Genomic DNA, 23,971 nt, shown 5'->3' with positions numbered 1-23,971 from the left:
TATTGGCACGAGGCTTTTCGAGCTGCACGTGCACAAGCCCCTCCCATTGCAGTGCACCTCAAGGGACACGATTGAAACTCGAGTCCTGCCGGGACCATTTTGGCTCCGGACGCTACCATCGCCTGTTATGTGTTAGATCCAAAATGGCGCCCGGTTTCCTCATCACTCAGGGACGCGCTTAGCCGTGGGTGCCCTGCAGATGCGGTTTCCATGGTAACGTCCATCAAATGCGGAACCTATGGTTACGTCATGTGTTTATGTTGTGGTGGAGACTTATCCACAGACGCAGATTCGGCACGTGGGTGCGTCAATTAATTCAGAGAGAGAGAGAGAGAGAGCCAGAGAGAGAGAGAGAGAGAGAGAGAGCCAGAGAGAGATGATGGGATAGCTGTGCGCTGTTAGTCCAACTCCAGCAGAAGTTGGGAGCGGAGCTTCATCACCGGCCGCGTCCTTGCAGAGACGATGTTGCGGTCACTTGTCTTTGAAACGGCGCATATTTAACGCACATTTCTCGCAGTGACTGTTAAAAGTAAAATAAAAAAAGATGACAGTACTGAAAGAAATCCCGGAGAAATGGTTTCCTATCGTTCTCCCCCTGCACAGACAGAAACAGAAAGGACTTGATGGAGGCAAATCGAAAAAGGGGAAGACAGGTACAGTAGGGATTTGGATGCGGTTGGACATTCGTGTTATTAATTGTCATCGTGTTTTGTCATCGTGTTTCACTCTTCATTGCTTTCTTATACGTTTGCACCGTCAGGTGTTGCTGCCTGTGCAACATGCATTTGCCATCCCATAATAAGCCCAAGTCTCATTCCCACTCCCTCATCTCCTCACAACCCATAAAAAAACGTTACATCTTACATCAGTAATGCAACACTTCATGTCCCACTGCCCTTCAATCACTGTCCTCTACCTCGTCACTGGTAAACATCACCCTTTCACATCAAATAAGATGTGTGTGTGTGTTTGGATGGAGGGATGTGTGCACATGCATTAGGGCTGCAAGGATGATTTGATTAATTGATGAATCATCAACTATTCTGATAATCTATTATGTGGTTTTTGAGTTTGTTTTAATAATTAAAACAAGCTTTCTGATTTTTCAGCTTGTTAATCATTAAAAAATGACGTCTAAAACGTCATCGTTGAGGTTTGGGAAACACCAATAAATGTTTTTCAATGTTTTTCGACATTTTTCTTCAACATCTTTCATTTTTTTAAAACATTTTTGTCTTACATGCTTTTTAATGTGACTGCTCTATGAGCTAAGGGGCACCTTGGGGACATGGGACATACGTAGACACACACACACACACATATGTATGTAGGCAAATGGGTTTGCCTGAAGACATTTCACCTCTTCTTCTGTTCAACTTATGCATGTCCAGTTGCCTACACATACACTGCTGAAGATTCATGTCATTGGAGACTTTGCTGCTTATGTGTGTTTGGATTTTCAGTGCTTTGCTCCCATTGGGTATTTGATAACCTGTTTGTGAGATTCAAATTTTAACTTCTGGTCTGAGTTTTAGTGCTGGAAAAAAATCAATCTGAATCTGAATTTATTGTACTTAAGTGAACAATGTCCTTGTTTCTGCTGCACGAGACTCTGATCAATCTTCCAGGCGCCGTGCAGCCTGTGCTGTCGCTACACTGCCTCAGCTGCATCCCCTGCTCCTTAACCATCACAAATCACACTGATGATGATGATGATGATGTGCACCTTCATTTGACCTCCAGCTCATCAGGCTGTCACTGGGCCACTTGCATTGTTTTCCAGCAAATTAGATCACTGGATGTGTGTGTGTGTGTGTGTGTGAGTGACTGGAGACAGTTCTCCTCTTCTGTGTACATGTTATTAAATCAGCCACAGTGAGTGATAATCACTTCCCATCTGAGTCTGATGCTGACTTACAGTAGCTTTTATCATGATGGGGACAATGACATTTCCCTCGGCTCAGACTGATGATGCTGTTTGGTCATTGCTGTTATGACTTCAGTCTGCTTTCACTGTGAGTGTAGGTGAGAGTACTAGTCTCATGGAGGCAGGAGCAGATGAAGCGCTGTGGCACATACAGTGTTTGGCCTCACATGTCCCACCATGCAGAAATGAGCATTAAAGAGGCTGGATGAAAGAATATGATGCTGCAGTTATTAATTCTGTGTAACATAGTGCGACATTAAGTATTTTACGTTGAATCAATATTTATTTACTCTTTTGCATCTCAGTTGTTTGTGTAGACCATACGTTTGCTGCACACAACTCAAAGTTTCCCAGTAATGGATCTTTATAGATCTATACAGACCTGCTGTGCAGCAGTTAGTCAGCGTCAGGCCTTCTAATGCCCTTGAAGCTGCCAGAGACATTAAACACTTAATGTGCAGTTTGCTAAAAGATGCTCATCCATTCAGGTTTTGGTTGGTCAGCTCGAACTCAGGACTGACAGCCAGACAAGGCCTGCTCCTGACATCAGATGCTGGGAATCTTTGGTGACTCTGTGCTTACCTGGCTCACCTCATGGAGACTCAGTGATGCAGCCGTTGCAGTTGGCAGAGCCTATCAGACGCATCTACTCTGTGAACACAAGCTCCAGAAAGTGACAAAATGACCTTCAGATAGACTGGAGAAGTGCCAGAGGGAGAAGAGAAGAGCAGTGAGTGGACAAGAAGAGTTTAAATCAATTCTGGACCAATCGCATCTATGTGAACAGATAATGTGATATTGTTGTGTTGATCCAAGTTAAAAGACACAACATATACGATAGATTTAACTCTGAATTTCTTTTTTTATATGGTGTTTTAATAGAAAACTCGCTGAATTACAATATTTACTAACATAATAACACCTTGATACAGGATCCATGTTGCTCCCATGTGTTTTCCTCATCTGCTGCAAAGTTAAAGTACACAACAAAGTAAGACATTTGAGAATAGTTTGTATTTTGAACTTGACTCAATCAGCTCTGACAGCAGCCCAGCTGGTTTAAACAGAGCACAGCTCGTCTGCCACAACAAATCTATCTGTAACAACAAAGGGACGCTCTTATGTGAGCTCTTCAAGTGACCCTTGTGTATTTGGTGAAGCAGAAGACAGCAGTGACAAAGATCTAAGATGTAAACTGTGAGATGAGACGAGGCTTCAAACTGCTGCAGAGGCACAGGAAACCACAGTGTCATTGTTTGTTTGTGCGAGTTTTATTCCGAGGTGATGGCTTCTGTTGTGTGATGTCCCTTCCTGTGGCACCAATGGTTTCAGATCCTCCGTGTCTCTCTGTGCACAAAACAAATGCTTTGATACCTGATTTTTAACCTGTGCAAGCACCTGTGCATACACCGAGCTGTGCACATGCTTGTGCAAAACGGGCCTGTCATTTCATTTAAAAAGCAGTCTCATCAATATTAGAGGAGAGCGGCCGGGTGGAGGAGGAAGAGGAGGAGGAGGGGATCTCCCAAACTACTGTGCATCAGCATAAACAGAACTGAAAATCAGCTTCAAGGTAGAGAGCAGGGTCAGGAGTGAAGAGCTAGAAATGTCACTGTTTAATCACAGTATCTTTTACACAACTAAGCTGTGAATAACACATCTGTGCTGATGTATTCACCACTTAGCCACAACCAGCAAGTTCAAAAGTGTTACTACTACGCAAATCAAATAACATGTAACTGTTGTTTTTCCCTCTTTATGGGGCGATAGTAGGGTGAATGGCAAAAGTCGCTTTGAATAAAAGCCTCTGCTAAATGACATGTAATGTAATGTAATTTCATTACATGTCATCATCCTTTATGACTCATTTAATGTGTTGTGTTTCTGCAGAGGAGGAGAGACGGGTCAGAGCCAACAACAGAGAGTACAACGAAAAGTTCCAGTATGCGGTGAGAGTGTCTTGTTTTCTCCTCTAAATTTAGGTCACCAAAATACATCCTCTGAGGCAGCATCTTTAATCTTTCAAAATAATTCACTTTGACTGTTCTTTTGTCCCCTCCTTTCATCCAGAGAAACTACATCATGACATCCAAGTACAACGTCATCACTTTTCTGCCCGTCAACTTGTTTGAGCAGTTCCAGGAAGTGGCCAACACCTACTTCCTTTTCCTGCTCATACTGCAGGTGAGGCCACGGGGAGAAAGAGGGATGGAAAAGAGTCTGGTAATGAAAGATTGAGAGCGGAACATCTGGGAGTCTGTATCTGTGTGATGGCACAGTTGGAGTGTACATGGGTTACATCATTAGTTATATTCGGAAGGGGTAATCATAGAGGATTTGATTGATTTATTTGTACTTCATGCAATATGACATTGATACATGAATTCATAATACATATTTGAATTTGACACTTTTTATGATTGGAAAGGAACAGTAAGAAGAATACAGCTCTTAAGGAGGTTGGAGGTATTAAAAATGCAAATAAGTGCTCAATTTATGTATTAATTTCTGTATCAGTGGTTATGGAGGTGGATGTATTTTCTTACATAAACGGTTTTACATTTACACTTTCAACAATCACATGATGAGTCAAAAGGAAAAGAGTTCCAATCTCAATTTTGAGTGTTATTACAGCTTTGTTCAGTAGTTTTAACTGCTGTATGTTAGTGGCAATTCTTGGCCACGTCAGCCCATCTCTTAACTATTGTAGTGGTTACTATGATGGAGTCTGTGCTCCGGTCATGCAGGAAGAACTAAACTAAATCTTTTTAATGAACTGATTCTTATGATTCACTTCATGCAGCCGTGCTGTGATGACTATATTGCAATGGGAAACCAACCACACCGTGTAGAGTCGAGCCGAGGCGGTACTATATAGTGGAAAAATGCCATTATTTATGTGTTGGATATCCCAATTAGATATTGTTACTATACCATTACACTGGCATTGAGTGTAAACGGTTGAATGAAAAACTGTAATGTGAATCCCTTTGAGTGTTCATGAAGACTAGAAAAGTGCTACCTATATACAAACCATTTACTTAATTATGATCGTGAAAATATTGCCATTGTAAGCCAGTTAGCCTGCAGATGTAGAGCCTCAAATATTGTGTCCACATAGACTTACATGGTAGTCAGACTATAAACAAATACTTGCACACTCTAGACTTTAACGTGATCTTTTAAAAAAAGATGCAACCCATTAATGTTTCTAGCAGGTTTTTCTTTGTGAATTCACTGCTGTTCACCTGCCCACGTGCAGCTGAGTTATTATCACCAGATTCATTGGGAGCTCAGGTTCAGAAACATCTGTCTCTGTATCACACACACAGACTCTGCATCACTATTCAAACCAATGTGAAGATCACCCTCTCTGTCTCTGTCCAGTTGATACCTCAGATCTCCTCCCTCTCCTGCTTCACCACCATCGTGCCTTTAGCTCTGGTGCTGAGCATTACTGCAGTCAAGGATGCCATGGACGATTATGTGAGCATCACCTCACTCATGGAATATCTTTACAAGGACTGATTATTTCTGGCCCAACACACTGCACTTGTGCAAAATAAGCTGGTTTCTGTTTAAAGCCGTGAGCTCCACTCACAGTGAACTTTGTCTCCCGCAGTTTCGTCACAAGAGCGACAACCATGTAAACAACAGACAGTCTCAGGTCCTCCTCCGTGGCCTGTGAGTCTGTCTTTATAAGTAATAACTTTAATGTGTATCTTCAAAGGGCTCTTATAACCTAGTAGTCTATTTCTTCTGGTTCTAATGACATTTTTCAAGTTTCCTTGTGAGTTCATGTGTCTTCCGCTGTTTTTGCTTTGCTGGCTCAGTCTTCAGAATGAAAAGTGGATGAATGTTCGAGTGGGTGACATCATTAAACTGGAGAACAACCAGTTTGTGGCAGTAAGTGTCACACATACACATCATCATCATTTAAATGACTCCCATTGACTTCCATTCATTTGGACAGCCTAAACAAATGCTATATGTAAACTTAAACATAACCAGTTAGCGCCTTAACCTAACCACATTTCAAATCTTAGCCCTAAACTTAACCTTATCCTCAAAAATTAGGTTTTGCCTCATTAGGAGCAGGTTTTGGTCTCCATGAGGTACACATTTACTTTATTAGAACTGATTTGCTGTATGTTATCATATGGTCATGATTCTGTTCATACTCTATCAAAGACAAAATGTGATAGTTCTAATTGGATTTCAGAAGATATCACTCTCTGCCTAACTAGAGGAACTCTTCAGCTTTTTTTTAACATACATATAAACAATGACCACTGTCATTATTGTTTCTCTAACTGTCACCTGTGCTGTGCAGTGGATGCTAACCTCAGCTGTCGTATCTATTTCCAGGCTGACCTGCTCCTGTTGTCCAGCAGTGAACCTCACGGACTCTGTTACATTGAGACAGCTGAGCTGGATGGGTCAGAAATCACACCACACCTCATCACTGACTCACCCGGCCTCGCAATCTGCCGCGCTGCATCTAAATCGCTGCATTTCGTTGTATTATCTTGCAGAGAGACCAATATGAAGGTGCGTCAGTCTGTATCAGTGACATCCGAACTTGGGGACCCAAACAACCTTTCCTCATTCGACGGTGAGATTTGAAAAAACAACAACAATGCACCGTCATCTTCTTGTCTCGATTTGATTCAACTTTCTTTTGTACTTATGTGAAGGTCAGTGGTTTACTGTTTGCCACCTTGTGTGTTTAACGCGGATGTTATCCACCCTAACACGCCTGCGCACAGACATTACACTCACACTTTGAGCACTTCCCTGTCTGCGTTAAACGACAGCTTCATCACCCGCCCACCAGCGCACAGAGACTTTCATGTCAGCACATCCCACACACACACACACACACACGCACACACACCTGACCTGCTCAGACAAATCCATTACTGCAGCAAGTCAAATGCAAACTCACACTTTGCCTCATATTAGCTCTATCAGCTTACAAAAGGTGGGTGTTTCAGCATTTTGAATGTGTGTGAGAAGGAGACAACACCATGATGACAGGACGGTGATTAATTCACCAATACATCATGGAACTGGATCAGTATACCTAGCACTGTAATTAGATTTGGTGTATATCTATGATATAGTGTTCAATATGCTGTATATTTGCGTGTATTTTGTTGTGTTGTGTGTGAAGGTGAAGTGGTGTGTGAGCCCCCCAACAACAAGCTGGATCGTTTCTGTGGAACTCTGTACTGGAGGGACAAGAAGTACACTCTTAACAACCAGAACATGCTGCTACGAGGATGTGTCCTCCGCAATACTGAAGCCTGCTATGGCCTCGTCATCTTTGCAGGTGTTTGTGTCTGTTGTTTGTTTGTGAGTGATGTGTGAAACACGTCTGACTCTAAAGGAATTTGTTTCTGTCTCAGGCCCGGACACCAAGCTAATGCAGAACAGCGGTCGCACTAAGTTTAAGCGGACAAGCATTGATCGTCTGATGAACACTCTGGTCCTCTGGGTAGGACATCCCAAACTTCTCACTTTCATCGCTCATAACTATTTCAGGACACGACCTCAGAGACTTCAGTCTAGTTTTGTGTAATGTAGGAAGTCCTGATCTGAGCTCCACTGACCCAAAGGGCCTCCCGGAGCTTCCCTCAGTGTTTCTACATCTGTGTGTCCCCCACAGATCTTTGGCTTCCTCGTGTGCATGTGTGTGATCTTGGCTGTTGGTAATGCAGTGTGGGAGCGAGAGGTTGGCTCCCTGTTTCAGAGCTACCTGCCCTGGGACCCACCGGTGGACAACTTCCTGTTCAATGCTTTCCTCTCCTTCTGGTCCTACGTCATCATCCTCAACACCGTGGTGCCTATTTCTCTGTATGTCAGGTAAGAAGTCCATGATCGAGAGGTGTGAATTTGTCTGTTTATCTGATGGAATTATATTGTGATGTAATATACCAAAAAAACAGTGAAGATAATGTCTTAACTCATTATTGTAGTGTATTATTGTTTGTTTGTTTTTGAGTATTATGCAGATAATAAGTTTTGCATTTGTTACATGTGTTTACCATAAACCTCACATGGAGAGGCAATGTGTTTCTATGGGGACATAAAACATTCACAATTGTATGTTGTATGTATGTTTCATCACACGTTTAACACGGCCAGTTCTGTGACCGTGTCTCCTTTGCTCGTCTGTTTGTGTACCAGTGTGGAGGTGATCCGGCTCGGTCACAGTTACTTCATTAACTGGGACCAGCAGATGTTCTGCTCTCAGTGTAACACAGCAGCCGAGGCCAGGACCACCACTCTAAATGAAGAGCTGGGTCAGGTGGGCATCTCCACTTCCATCCACAGACAGCAAATACATTCTGTGTGTACATGTGACCTGTATGTTCCTCCTGTCAACTTTTAAATTATCCTCTTTACAATCTAATTTTAATCTGGTTTGAATGTTGTTTGTATATATAAAATACATTATGGCTAAATATGTTTTACTTTGCTTTACTTTAGTAGTAATTGTCATGTTGCTATTGTTGTGTTTTTTTTTAGGTTGAATATATCTTCAGTGACAAGACGGGAACTCTTACTCAGAATATCATGAGCTTCAACAAGTGTTCCATCAATGGAAGTACTTATGGTGAGTGCACAAATAAATACACAGTACTTGTGAACATACAGGTAATATTTAGGATACTCAAGATTACTTTTACTAAAAAATCATAAGGAATTAACTGATCATTTATCCTCACAATTAGTATCAAACTGTGTGGAGTTGTCTTAAGGTGAGTTTTAAGTGTTAGGGGATTAGCTGAGGGATATGAGAGCTGTGGATTATGAGGAATAATGGAAATGTACAAAAAACGTCTTAAGACATTTCATTTTTGTGTTGCTATCAGGTGAAGGCACAGACCCACTTGGACCTCAGCCAAAGGTACGTGGCCTAAAAATATCCTTTAAGCCAGTATTGTATAGGGAGATACCATTAATTTATGGCATATTATTTGAGTTCATGACACTCTGTTTATCTTTAGAGACTGGACTTTACTCACTTCAACCCTCTGGCAGACCTGGACTTCTGTTTCTATGATGACACGCTACTGGAATCAGTGAAAGTGGGAGACCCACACACTCATGAGTTTTTCCGCCTGCTCTCCCTCTGTCACACTGTCATGAGCGAAGAGAAGAGTGAGGGTGAGAACGATGAAGGGGAGAGAGGGCTCTGGGAGATTAAAAGACAGCAAATCGCGACACCGACATGTGTCCATTGTTAATTTTGCAGTATTTGTTATCTGTCTTCCCAGGAGAGCTGGTTTATAAGGCTCAGTCTCCAGATGAGGGCGCTTTAGTGACGGCAGCTCGAAACTTTGGCTTTGTGTTCCGCTCCCGAACGCCTGACACCATCACTACCACGGAGATGGGACGACCTGTCACCTACTCTCTGCTTGGCATTCTGGACTTCAACAACATACGCAAAAGGATGTCTGTTATAGGTGTGTTTTTTATGTATCTGAGTACATTTTTAGAATGAATTTGATAAAGAATTATTTGAAGTTCAAAGGTGATATACTGTATGTAAAATTCAGGATGGGAGGAGATGACAAGGTGACAATAAGACAGCATAATAACTATAAATTATATTGCTTCCCAATCCGGTAGAAATGTCCACACGTCTGTCATGATCCATCGTTAGCGTCCTCTCTTACTTTAGCTGTATTTTAGCACATCTCCACTGCAGGCCCTCATTTTCTTCACTGCTTGTCTGGACATTGTTGAGAGGGGTAATTAGGCTGGCATCACATGTGCTGAAGTGTGATTAGCTGCATAAGATAAGATAGTCCATTGTTGGGTGAGTGATTGTAGGTGGAGCAACAAACCAAAACATAAACAGAGTTTACAAATATTTACCTTAGGTAATAGCATTTAGAATCTGCAGTGTCTGCATTTAATCTCACTTATTTCCATCGAGCTGCTCAGTGAATCTCCATTAGCTGATGAATTGATGAGTTACTCATGTTTAAATCACATTAATATGTATTTAAATGATGATGCACTCTCCTACGTGCTGACAGGAGACGAGACATTAGTCATGTTTACATGTCATCGCTGCGCGAGACATTACTGTCTGTTCCTGTGATTTGTCTCCTTGCCTAGGTCATAAATTACTTTTCCCTTGGCAACAAGTTTTGGTGTAGCAACAGAACTGTGAGACCAGCAGGGTGTGAGCACACGCTCATATATCAACAATATTCAGACAGACAGAGGAATGCCATTAATTATAGCAGCTGAAAAATGAAATGGAGTTTGGTTATTTAACAACATTTTCTCGATCACTATCACTGGTTATTTTTTTACAGTGCGAAACCCAGAGGGCAGGATCCGCCTTTACTGTAAAGGAGCTGACACTGTGCTGCTGGAGAGACTCCACCCCTGTAACCAGGAGCTGATGAATATCACCTCAGAACATCTCAATGTAAGTTCTTCAATTTGTATACATAGCTGTACTGCCATCTAGTGTCTGCTCGCTTCACAAGCAGCTGTGACATTGTCGTCTTTTGTATTGTCTTTTCAATACCAGTTATAATGTTGTAGAATATTTTTGCTCCTCATTTGTATATCCACCCATCCATCCATTGCCTACTGCTTAATCCTCTACATGAGGGTCACAGATCACTGGCGCCAATGACACAGGCAGGACAGGTTGACAGTCCATTGCAGGGAGAACACACAACCATTAACTCTCACATTCACACCTATGAGAGTGTTCAATTAGCCTCTGCATGTGTTTGGTTTGTGTGAGGATCCCCCCCCCCACACACACACACACACATACACGGGGAGAACATGCAGAAGGCCCTTGTTTCGACTGTGTTGTAAATCGAGGACTTTTTGTTGCAACAGCACTAACCACTACACCGCGGTGTGGTGGTATTGTATCATTTGCAGTGTTGGGCAGTAACTTCGTTACAGGTAGCAGAGCGGCTCACCCGGATGTGTCTATAAGCCGAAGCTTTTCATCTATGAAACGGTCTATTTTGCAGCAAGAGAGTGTTTGGTGATTTTTTTTCTTTTTCTGGCATGTTAAAAAGCGAAATTAACATGTTTACTTTAAAAATACAATTACTGTTGTGTTGGCAGGAAATTCATAGGTGTTTGGAAACAGTTTTTCAGGTCAATATTCCATTTGATGCTTTGACAATGTATATGGGAACTGTAACAGATTATTTAGACTAAGGTTGACAAATACTTAATGAAAAAATATTACTTATTGGAGGGGGACAGGCGGTTGCAACCGGATGCTCCATCATGACTGGTTTGAAATTATTTACACTATAAAAATTAAATGGCAGGTAGGTAGCGAGCTAGCTAGTTAGAAAGGTAAGTCAGCCAGTCAGATCGGTAGTCAGTCAGATTGGTAGGTAGTACTGGAAGTACATTCAAATATATTTTCTGTCCTCAAAGATGACACATACACAGTATTCAACAGTCTAATACATTAGCATCTGGAAGACACAAGCTCTCTCTGGAATAACACATTCGCTGCTGCATCATTATCTATGTTTAGAGGTCGCACCATTTCGTACCAGTTCGTACCAGTACCAGCAAGCAATGAACACAATGTGTGCCTCTTTGGAGTCGACCTTGGAGCAGCTCGAGTGTAGTGCCATTAACAACAAACACAGTCCATTATTGGACTGAGAGCTGTCTATAGCGACTTTCCAGCCTGTAGATGTCACTGCTTTTCTGTACACATGACGCTCCACTCCCCAATGAAGTGATTTTGTCCCATGAATGCTGACCGCTGACTGAAGCTAATGATGTCAGATTCTACTCTAGAGAGGTCACTCCCACAAAGTGATTGACCTTCAGTAGCATCTCTGGACTTTCTCATCTCCTCTTCAACTGATTGCGTGGGTGAGCCGACCAAAGACTTAACTATCTCCGTCCTTTTGCCCATTAGTTCCAGGAGATTAGATTTTTGAGCCTAAGGAACCAGGAAACTGAGGTCTTGAGCTTAGTCCACTCAGAAAAGTAAAGAATAAGTTTTGTAGTGGCATCCGCCAACCCAGAGATGATGACATTTCGAAATGGGCAGAAGGTGGTGGCCAATCTACCTCCAGCCTTCGGAGAAAGTCTGGACCCTCAATCCACTTTTTACATGTCAGGAAGTTAGACAGACCTCTAGATGCTTCGACAGCAGGATTGCTCTTTGAGCTGACATACCTGCACTGAATCACATTTGTTGCTTCTCTTATAGAGGCCACTCTATTTGGTGTGAAATCTTTTGGTCTCATTATTGATGTACTTCAGCACAGTCTGACTGTCAGTCCAGAAGCAGGATTCCTCCAACTGCAATGGCAGTTCTTTCCTGATCAGGTTGTCAACTTAAACTGCAAGCACAGCAGTAGTAAGTTCAAGGCGAGGAATTGTTGTTTGTTTTAATGGTGCAATTCTAGCTTTTCCCAACAGAAATGAAAGATGTATCCCTTTATCCTGGTTCTCCAACCTCAGATAGGACACTGTGCCATAACCATGGTCATTAGCATCTGCAAAGTGATGTAACTGTGCATGTATGAGTTCCCCAAAGTCTTTTGGTTTGATGCAGCGATCCACCTTAACCTCCACCACGTTCTCCAGGTCTATCAGCCATTCTGTCCATTGCTGTGGGAATGTGGGGGGTATGGGATCATCCCATGACATGTTTTTTTGACACATCTTTTGCAACAGCATCTTTGGTAATAAGGTGACAAACGGGTCATAGATGTAACTGACTCCCTTCGCACAAATATCAGCAAGATCAACAACCAACCATATAGCTTGGATATCAGTCAAGACACCAAAGACAACAAAGAGAGAATTTGTGAGGTCAGAACCTTGTAAGAGCTGACAGTTTGAAGAGGTTCCCCTTAATCCTGCTACACAATCAAAGACCACTCTAATGGTTTTCTTCTTTGGGTGGTGAAGGAGATACCATCTCTGCCTTCCAACTGGTCATATTCACTGTCAATCATCTAAGTGAGAAACGCTCTGTACTCCTCCTGATAGATCGCATTCCTTTCAAACTTCTTCTTGAGACGTTGACGACATTGTTCAATTATGCACCTGTCGTTCGGCATGGTGATGTCATCCATTTTAAAGGGCAAGTCCATGCAATGACCTTCCTGCCTGCAAATGGACTTCTCCATGATCTTCCTAAATCTTAGATCCTCCCTTGACATCTCCTACTTTTCCTCCATGATTTCTTTTCCTGTAGGTAGGTAGGTCAGTCAGACAGTCAGATAGGTAGACAGGTAGTCAGTGCTCTTGAATCAACCTAAAGCTCAAGTTTAATGTACAGATAAAACCAGTGCTTCATGTGTGCCTCCATAGTTCTGGGTCAATGGGTCTGGATTAGGGGCCGATAGGAACCTTGAGAAATATATGTGTTTGAATGACCATCAGTGATCATTGATGCATTTGTTATCATTCTTACAGTATACTGATGACAGATCCAGCACACAACTCTTCCTGATATTTCACTACAACAGTGGACATGGAAGCATTACCTATTGAATCAGCTTCATGGTAAATGCCTGTGGAAGCACAACATTAAATAATATGAGAAATGCTATAATAGCCATAAACAAACAGATATAATCTATGAATTTCCAAAAGCCTTACAGATACTGTAAGTGTCCTCCACCTCCTCCTCTGTTGTCATGTCATGTGTCTAGTTTAGTTGATGAGAGTTGACCCACTGTCCTGGACAGTCAGTTGCACATTATCTTTAATTGCATAGTTCAAAATAAACATAATAGAGCAATTTGGAGCAGGTCGTTATTCTTTTGATACTGTGGTTTGAGTTAAGTTACTGAGTTAACTTGCAGTTTGTCCTGCAAATGTGCCCAAGTTATTGAGCATACCCATGCAAACACAGGGGTGTGCGCGTACACAGACACACACACACAAACATAGATGAACATACACACACTTTCAACACCTGCTTTTTGTTACCATGTGGAGCACAAGTTTGTGCAGACATTTTGTTTGGTTTGTGTGTTCTGGTTTTGGAGCAGTGAGAGCACAGCTTATTGTTTTATAAACAATTGAATGTAACATTTTGCCTGCTTATCTGTCTGATAAGTTTTATTGATCACTGAGATAGCGTTAACTTGGAATGAAGATGTTCCAATATAAAAAAAGAAATAGCTCAGATGTAGTTAAACTACTTTTGCCATGTTGCTGTAGCTTAGCTTGCTGCATTTCTCTGAGGGGTAGTGAAGCTTAATTTAATGTAGAGTAACTGGTAGCTTAGCTCACTATATTTTCCAAGTAGCTTGGCCAAAACAGACCATTTGTATCTTTATGTCAGAATTTGAGTAGGTTGTTCATGTCCCTGTTTGTACATGCATGTCAGGAATATGCAGCTGATGGCCTCCGGACATTGGCACTGGCCTACAGAGACCTGTCCGAGGGCGAGTGGGAGGCTTGGTCAGAGAGCCACCGCTGTGCTGGCAAGGCTGCCAACTGCAGAGAAGACCACCTAGCAGTTACCTATGAGCAGATAGAGCAAGACATGATGGTCAGTCACTCTCTTTTGACTTTTACTTCCTCTGTACATTGTCTTTCAGAAAACATGTATATCCTTCCCTAAACCAAATCAAGGGACATTTTAAGGATTTCTGCATGAGTGTGGTTCAAGTAGCCAGATTTGACAAATGACTTAAATGAGATGCTGCACTTATACCTGGCATTCATGCACAAACACATGCACGTTCATAACTTCCCCTCCATCTGTTTTATTTTCATAAACATTGAACCTTTATGGTTAGTTTTCAAAGTAAACATGTGTCTGCTTTAGAGCAACAGCATAGAATCATCACATGATGAGAGGAGACCACAAGGTGACAATGACGGCTAACTAGCATTTTCGGGGTTGCCTCCCTGACATGTCACCAGTCCATTACAAGACCACATAGAGACAAACAACCATCAGAGTGTCCAATTTACTTAATCCTCATATTGCATGTTTTTGGACTGTGGGAGGAAACCGGAGAACCCACTGGGTCGCAAACCCGGGTCTTGTTGCTACAAAGGCAAGAGTGCTAACAAACCGTGTGGCCCTTGGCCATTTTATGTCTTACTATAATACACTTCTTACATGTAGCACCTTTAATGAGAGAGATGTGTAGTAATATGTTTTCCACTGTATTATACAAGTCATAACATAGAAGTTTGAACTTTGAAATCCTTCCTAAATGTTCTGCTGTTGTGATGGTGAAGATTGTCCATGTTTCTGTCTGTCTGTCTGTCTGGCTGTGTGTGTGTGTGTGTGTGTGTGTCCAGCTCCTGGGTGCAACAGCCATCGAGGACAAGCTGCAGGAAGGTGTACCCGAGACCATTGCTGTTCTCTCTCTGGCCAACATTAAAATCTGGGTTCTCACTGGAGACAAGCAGGGTGAGAGGGATGCATTTTTCACAACTAATTTCAGGGGTCAGTTTGCATGCTGCAAACTGACCGGCATTTATAAAGGTTTGAGTCCCCTTGTACTAGGAAAGAGCTCAGCTTTCAAGAACAATCATTATTGTTGGTTAAAGCTTGATAAAAGTGTTGGTCGCACAGAGCAATTATCACCAAACAACTGCAGACAGGTGGACGTCAAACTGAAGAGACTCTAACTATAGAAGTTTGTGGTTTCAAGAGCATTTAATGGACTTGAACTATAAACCACTATGCTCAACTAAAAAAGCCATCTACAGTCAGGTAACTTGCTCTCACTCCTTTACACAGAGACAGCTGTCAACATAGGTTACTCGTGCAAGATGCTGACAGATGATATGACTGAGGTGTTCATCATCAGTGGTCACACGGTCCAGAGCGTGCGGCAGGAGCTGAGGTCAGTTGGCTAAAATTTTTATGAAGATTTTTGACTGATGGAGTCATTGATTTTGTCAGTGTTGTGTTGCTGTGACTGTGATTTCCCTAATGTGTGGTTCTCCACAGTTTTCATGGTTTAAAGATTGCACACAACAGTTTTCACAACTTGAATTGCAAAATGAGTCGCTCAGATAGTTGACAAACATGTTAGGAACGTGCAGTGAGTGAGCCCATAGGAAAGATAATCCACGCAACACAGTGTGTTGATACAACCTTAATACGACTGAAACTTAAAAAAAGAAATAGGGAAGATACTTACAAAATGCAAGGTATAAACATAGTCTCTTTGCTGACCTGCTCTTTTTTAATTTTGACCCTTCCTGTTTTTATTTCTACTTGCTCGTCTGCATCTGCTTGTCTTCTCTTCCATCCTCATTCCATCTGTTCTGTTAACCTCTTCATTTGGTCAGCTGTGTTGTTTTTGTCTCACAGACAAGCCCCGTTAATGTGGAGTGTGTTTGTCTTCCTTCTCAGGAGAGCGAAGGAAAGGATGATAGAGCTGTCACGATCCACAGATGGAGGGAAGGAGGCAGGGATGGAGGGATGGGGAGAGGCACGCTTCACTGGTAATGGAGTCAGAGAAGGGCAAGAGGAAGGAGGAGGAGGTGGAGGAGAAAAGCAGCTGCATTGCTCCTCTCCTCCTCCTCCTCCTCCTCCTCCCCCTCTTCCTCCACCTCCTCCTCCACCTTCCTCCAATGTCATGGACAGCATCTCTGGAGAGTTTGCCCTCATAATCAACGGTCACAGTCTGGTATGAATAACACTACACTTATGTACAATATCATACTGCACACACACACACACACACATACACACGCGTACGCACACAAAACAGGCCGTGAAGAAATAAACTGCCAACTGTCAGGAAATGACAACTCGCCAGAAACGTGTTATCTATCAATAGAGCAAACATTACAAAAATGGCACAGGAGGAACTGTGACCCCTTTGCTTTACAGTTAACCTTAAACGTCTGACTCTCTTTTCCCTGTTCTCTCACAGGCCCATGCTCTCGAAGCAGACATGGAGACTGAATTTGTGTCAACAGCGTGCGCGTGCAAAGCAGTGATCTGCTGCAGAGTCACACCACTGCAAAAAGCTCAGGTGGTGGAGCTCATCAAGAAACACAAGAGGGCTGTCACTCTGGCTATAGGAGACGGCGCTAATGACGTTAGCATGATTAAGAGTGAGTTCCGCAGACTGGATCAATGCATTAAGTGTTTGCAGAGAAGAAAGGAGGAAATGTAACTGGATTATTTTTGAGATGGAGAGAGAAGTAGGTCTTTGCAATGTTGTTAGAGCTTTGGCAACGGGAATTCTTTCACAGAAGCTGTTTGTCTATTCGTTCAGAGGTAGTGGATGCTCTGTGGAAATGTGTGTTGCAGTGGTTGTGATGTGCTTAGAGTTGAGGATTGGTGTCTAAGCATGTTCAGTCATTTTTAACCTCACTGACATGCAGTGACCATCCCAAAGTTTCCAAGATACCAAATAAATTTAAGCTGAGCCTTTTGGAAATGTTGTATGAAAAGATGTAATGTGATACACTGTGCATTTGTGTTGAATAAGACTGGTTATCTGACTTAAAACTACTGTGCATAACTTTTAAAAAGATAAACAATTTCACACAATGCTGATTAAGCCGCTCCACCTGACTGTGGCTTTCACAGCGATATGGTTTCCACCAGTTACCAGTTACACAGAACCAAAGTTCCACCACCCTACATCATCACTGGCAGGCAGAAGTAAACATGATACTGGCAACATGGCAGATTACCCTGAGCAAGTTTTCCTTCTGTTGATTCAGAAAATTGTCCAGAGGCCACTGTATGCTCCTTCCTTCTTTCTCTCGTGTACAACTCACATGACAGGCCCACTGATGGCCGGTTAGAAATTTGGTTGAGGGAATAGAACCGTGTGAGTGTGAGAAGCCCTATCTGTGCTTCTCATTATATAAACGTCACCTGGCGACACAGAAGGGATTCATTTGATGTGAGGACAGACAGAGGCAACAGTGGCACTAGTAAAGTGAGACAGCTGCAAACAAACCTGTTCTACTGCTCAAAATCCCTGATAGTTCAGCAGTTTGATAGTATTTCTTATTCAATTTAATGGCAGCATACAAATAATGTTGCATTGTTCACAGTGACTCATAATAACAACAACAAACGAAATCCTCAAAAGTTGCGTACTGCAGCTTTAATGCTTGATTTGTGGGAACCAAAATGAAGTAACTAAGTGTTGAGACAACCACTTGTTTTGTTTGTCTCAGTGTGTTTGTAATGTTGTGTCTTTTGTAAGCGTTGCGTCATTTCATGACTGTACACGTACATCACGGTTTGCCTTGTTTTACATCCTGTGACGTGTGATCTGAAAATGTGTGTTATATGGATTACATCGCTTCACACTCACCACAAAAAAAGTACTTGTGATCAATAGATATGTTAATACATCCACCAGCCTTAAATAAGAACATCAGAGAAAAAAAGAGGAAGTATTTTTTTCCTGTATGACTTTATTTCTTTGTCTCTGTCTGTGTCTCCTCATCACTCCAGGCGCTCATATTGGTGTTGGTATCTCGGGTCAGGAGGGGATTCAGGCCGTACTGTCCAGTGACTACTCTTTCTCCCAGTTCCGCTTCCTTCAGCGGCTCCTGCTGGTCCACGGCCGCTGGTCCTACCTGCGCATGTGCCGTTTCCTCTGCTACTTCTTCTACAAGAACTTTGCCTTCACCATGGTGCACTTCTGGTTCGGTTTCTTTTGTGGCTTCTCCGCTCAGGTCAGAGAGCAGAGGTCATGGCAACAACATAACATGAATACCGAGGTGTGAGAAAATCAAAGCCATGATGTTGACCGTGTGTGTTTATTTATCTCCTCTCTCTCTCATAGACTGTTTATGATCAGTACTTCATCACCCTCTTCAACATCGTCTACACCTCACTCCCTGTGCTGGCCATGGGGATATTTGACCAGGTCTGTTATGAATCTCACTGCATCAGTAATTCTCCATTGAGTATTGCCACGTCATTTTGTAGGGGTCCTGTCCTTCATATTCTTCTTTCCTTTGAAATTGAAAACATGAATGTTACATTTCTGAACTTTATCAGCCATGACAAAAGAAGAGTAGCTGTTTTATTATCAGTGATGTAGGCTTATGTGGGTCATCAGTCAGGCCACAGCATGCTACTAGAAGTCGGTGTTTTAAGCTCAACCAATAACACAGCTAGTAGCACTTCGACACCACGTCTATTTATTGTGATAGTATGTCTTGAGCAGGTAGCATTTGTGCATTAACATTTAGCTCAAAGCTGAATTCTGTCCTATTACAGGACGTTCCTGACCACAGGAGTCTGGAGTATCCAAAGCTGTATGAGCCCGGGCAGCTCAACCTCCTTTTCAACAAAAAAGAGTTCTTCATCTGCATCACCCAGGGTATTTACACATCAGTGGTGCTGTTTTTTGTCACCTATGCTGTCCTGTCTGATGCCACCCAGAGCAACGGAGTGCCCCTTGCCGACTACCAGACCTTCGCTGTCACCACGGCCACAGCTCTGGTCATCGTGGTCAGCGTACAGGTGCTTGTGCCTACAGTGGTTTTAGCTTTCCGTCGTTCCATCATGTTGTCCTCAGTTTTGTTTTGTTCTGTTTTTTTAACACATGCTTTTTTGTTCAGATCACTCTCGACACCGGCTTCTGGACAGTCATCAACCATGTGTTTGTGTGGGGCTCGCTCGGCTCTTTCTTCACCATCATGTTTGCACTACACAGTCAGGCCCTCTTTAGGATCTTTCCCAGTCAGTTCCACTTTGTAGGTCAGTCCTCCTCTTTACACACATACGCACACACACACACCACACACACTGTATATCACTACTGGATTATTATGACTGATGAAATGATGCCTATTGTAGAGATAATTATAAACAAGCCAACAATTTCACTTTTTCTGTCTTTTACTCGCATAATCTCAAAAAGTAAATGTCAGATGTGGATAAATGAGGTTGTGGCTCATGGAAGACATTATTAGATCTTGGTGGATATCCAGATATGGATCCAGAATATGCTAATCAGAGTGACCTTGGTGGACCTCTCTCTGTGCTTTCTCTAGTTAATTTTTAACAGTAACCCTTAGATGATGTTAGATTTTTACAGAGTAAAACCAAAAAGATTGAATAAGAAGGTCAGGTATACACGCAGGGTCCAGTATTATACCTGTAATGAACCCGTCTGTAGCATTCCTCTCCCTCCTCCCCACGTCACCGCATGTGTTTGGTGAGGTGGCCATTTATTCAACGATTGGATAAAGTATTGTCAGATACTGGCAACCTTACACCACAACTTGGAGCAAACACTCCAGATCAGTGAAAATACAGAGCTGATGAACACATACTTTAACAAAGAAAATAGAATAGAATAGAACTTTAATTTCCACCAAGGTGGAAATTTGCCTTTGGCTCACCAACATAGAGTCATAAAAAGAGACATGACTTGTGACGTCCAGTGAAATTGACACAGAGAGAGTTAAATGACATCAAAAACAGCTGTCAGCTAAACGTGTTCATGATATTAGATACCCACTATATCGGTCATACTATATAGCTTTATAAATATATAAGAATATGATAATCACTGGTGTCGCGGTCTGACATCTTTCCACTCCACCACAATTGTCACATTTTGAATATTGTGTTCTATGACTTTGTTCTACTTTCTTGTTTATGTTTGTCTCAGGTAGTGCACAGAGCACACTATTGCAGCCAGTCGTGTGGTTAACTATTGCAATGGCTACAGCAATATGCATAGTTCCAGTCTTGGCATTCCGCTTCCTCAAGCTGGACCTGAAACCTCAGCTCTCCGACACGGTGAGAAAAGGCACACTGATGTCTCCATCGCTTTCATCACGACGCATGTCACTGTCTTATCTTTCAACATGTCAGGAAACTCGCTGCCTCTGCCAATGATTAACTGCACACGTACAAACTGTTCATCTCACTGTGTGTGTGTGTGTGTGTGTGTGTGTGTGTGGGTGTGCTTGGGACCTTTTCTGGCATAAACACTGACCTCATCAGGACCAGTAGTTCTCATGGAGACCAAAACGGTTCAGTTAGGTATAATGCTTTGTCCAAATTAATGGAAGTCAACACAGAGTGTGTTTGCGTGCGTGCGTGAATGTGATGACTGCTTACCATCAGTGTCCTCATGCACTTTAAATGCAGAGCAAATATTGACTTGAACACTGGACCCTAATGGCACAAGCTGCTGATTTTAGTACATGTAGACTATTAGTGTCTTGAGCTACCCAGGCATACCAACCAAACCAGCTGTCAAGCATGTTATTGCAAAGTTATTTCGGTGTCATTTTCCCTGCAGTCACAACTACGGCTTTGTGTGCAGAACAAGAAGTGTACATGTTAAAGACAGGGCCTGAGACGCCGTAAGACGCCGTAAGACGCCGTAAGAAGACTGGGAGAAAATGACACTTCTTACCAGCAGATGGAGGTCGTCTGACACAAGGGCTCCCAAAGTTGTTGCGGTGTTATGCTTTATCACCTCAGAGGTTTTGTAACTGCAAGTGTGCCTAATGGATTAATCCAAGAAAAAAGACACAATCAGATGGTTCTAGAGTCTTAGACAGGAGTTTTTATCCTTGAAGGTTTTTGAAAATTTGCCATTGGAAGTTCTTTTGTGCAAGAAAGAAGTTAAGTTGATATTTAGGTAATTGTCTCCCGCCACTTGTTTGTTATGATGCAGGGTTTCATGCTCCCTGCATTGCTTGATGTACGACAAGGCCTACACAGAACCAACGTCGAGTTGTAATTACTAGCAGTGCACTACTGTACACTGTCTCTCTGGTCCTTGAATTTGAGGGAATTGGTCCTAGAAAGTCCTTGAAAGGTTCTGGAATTTGATGTCAACCAAGGCGTGGGAACCCTGTTTTATGGACACATGTATGCTGTATCAAGAGAGACTTCTCTGTCTATCACACATCTTTTTTTTTTTACCACTTTAATATCTAAATAATTTATATCTCATTTCTAAATTAGATTTCTTTATTTACTATTATTTCATTTTATTTTGGGGGAAGAAAATTTGACTTTAATCATATGCATCTGCTGCGGTCTGCAGACATTACCCTGTTGACTTCCTGTTCATCCAGCCTAGATCCTTTGTACGCCACCATGCAGAGCATACAGTACTGGTGTGTTGTGCGCAGCCCTTAAACCTCTATGGCCCCTTGTAGGGTCATCTTCTGAAAGAGACATCGTGCAGCACGCAGGCACCCTACAAAAAGATGTCTCTTCTCATGTTTTGATTGGCTCGAGGTTAACATCCAATGACAGACGGACAACGGCGCAGATTCGACTTGTCACACACCACCCTCATGTGTAACCTAGTAATGACAAGGGCCTTTGCAAGACCATTTGGGCCTAAGAAAAACACACTGTGAGTCACAGTAGTGCAGACAGTACTGATGTTCCCCTGCCTTTTCATCTGTCCGTACTCCAGGTTCGCTACACTCAGTTGGTGCGGCAGAAGAAGCGAAAGCCAGTTGGTCGCAGTGTGGGAGATGCCTGGCGCGGCGTGGGCAGCATGTCAGAGGGTCGTCTGGGTGCTCGGGGTGGTTCTAGGAGGTCAGGCTATGCCTTTGCCCACCAGGAGGGGTTTGGGGAGCTGATCACCTCAGGAAAGAACATGAGGCTCTCGTCTATGGCCCTGGCCAACTTTGCCTCCAGACACAGCTCCAGCTGGATCGACACACTCCGCAGGAAGAAACACACTCCACCCAGCACCTCAGGGGAGTGCAGTCCAGCACCCAGTTGTGTCTCTGGGTCAGCTCCTCCACTTTCAAACTCCTCTTCTGTTCTGGGCGGCTCACAGGATACACCCATTGAGGAAGAAACAGGCGCGGCACCAACCCAACACGCACAGTCTGTTCCTACTTCATCCACACAATCGTCACAATTTGTAACACCAGAGTCAGAACCAGCTGCCCCTCAGGGTCAGGGTCATGCTCAGGCCGTGAGCGCTGGCGTCTTCAGCTCCTCACCATTGAGATGCCATGGAGACTCAGCTGGAGGCTGGATGCTCACTCTCAGTGCAGTGCAGGTGAGCTGCTCTTTTTTTTGCTCCTGTTCATGTAGTAATCCGCAAAACAGTTGAAAATCATACTTACTATAAAATATCTCTCTTATAGGAAGCTCTGTTTGGTTGGAAGAGTATTTCAGCTCGCACCACTGCATCAAGTAGCCAAGGCCTACCTTCTGTTGCCAAGGAAACCAGCCATGTTGAATAAAGCGTTCGTTATAAATGGAGGAGTTACTTATTTTCTCAGCGTTTTGCACACGCATACAGGATAATGTTCTCTGCTGAGCACATAGACTTTTAGTAAAGGACACAGCATCGTCCTCTGTTTCCCAGCTGATGTGTCTCAAAATAAATCATTTCTGTCTACATCGCAAGAGGAAGTGCTACTTCCGGATGAATGGACTGTAACCTGGGATTTTATGGCGATATGTAGGGACTGTCTCCAAGAGTGTTCACTGATAGAACACCCTGCGATAAGCTAACTTATTATGGTGTTTTTTTGACAAGTATTTGTCTCCTTCACAGTAAAGGCACACAGTCAACGTTCAACCACGGAAGTGCAGACATTGTTATCTGTATTTTTTGTCTCTGCCTTCACTATAGTTCTCAGTGAGAACGGTACCTTCATTTGCAGGACTTTGCAAGACTTTTCTGTCATTGATTTACTTTCCTATTTATTTGTCCTCTCAGAATCAGAATCAGAATCAGAATCAGAAGAGCTTTATTGCCAAATACGATTTGCACATACAAGGAATTTGTTCTGGTGTCATTGGCGCATAACAAGCATACAAAATTTTCTAAAGTGAACAAAAGTTCGTGGTTTCGCCTCGTGGTTTCTTTGTTGCATCATATTGATGTGTTTTAGTTGTAAGTGCTTTTTTTTCTGCTACGTGCAAGCTAGGCCTTTTTTGGTGTGGCCCAGATCATGTTTTTCTACATCGAATGTAATGATTCATACCAACATAGTCTGACTTGGATCTGACCACAGTGTAGAGGATCTCAATCATACATTTGTACATATATACATTCATACTTTTAGTGAACAGTAATGCAGACACATACT

At 42.7% G+C, this 23,971-nt stretch overlaps 1 protein-coding gene across 1 annotated transcript; it reads left to right on the top strand.

Annotated features, from left to right (window-relative positions):
- The first annotated feature begins 431 nt into the window (after window positions 1-431).
- atp8b2 (ATPase phospholipid transporting 8B2) lies at window positions 432-23,645 on the top strand. Its single transcript, XM_044034892.1, has 29 exons — window positions 432-653; window positions 3,818-3,876; window positions 3,998-4,111; window positions 5,315-5,413; window positions 5,550-5,611; window positions 5,761-5,833; window positions 6,296-6,366; window positions 6,463-6,542; window positions 7,104-7,262; window positions 7,339-7,427; window positions 7,599-7,795; window positions 8,120-8,240; window positions 8,462-8,549; window positions 8,809-8,843; window positions 8,944-9,103; window positions 9,214-9,402; window positions 10,267-10,382; window positions 14,307-14,471; window positions 15,236-15,347; window positions 15,681-15,786; window positions 16,302-16,578; window positions 16,828-17,011; window positions 18,378-18,601; window positions 18,712-18,795; window positions 19,152-19,397; window positions 19,496-19,634; window positions 20,554-20,684; window positions 22,330-22,929; window positions 23,018-23,645. Exons 1-29 carry the CDS (start codon window positions 545-547, stop codon window positions 23,114-23,116), a joined length of 4,188 nt encoding a protein of 1,395 aa, XP_043890827.1. The 5' UTR covers window positions 432-544; the 3' UTR covers window positions 23,117-23,645.
- Window positions 23,646-23,971: the final 326 nt, after the last annotated feature.

This window comes from Solea senegalensis, linkage group LG9 (assembly GCF_019176455.1).
Source record: "Solea senegalensis isolate Sse05_10M linkage group LG9, IFAPA_SoseM_1, whole genome shotgun sequence".
Lineage (NCBI taxonomy): Eukaryota > Metazoa > Chordata > Actinopteri > Pleuronectiformes > Soleidae > Solea > Solea senegalensis.
Note: the sequence above shows the minus strand (reverse complement) of the source record. Positions and strands in the feature narration are given on the sequence as shown.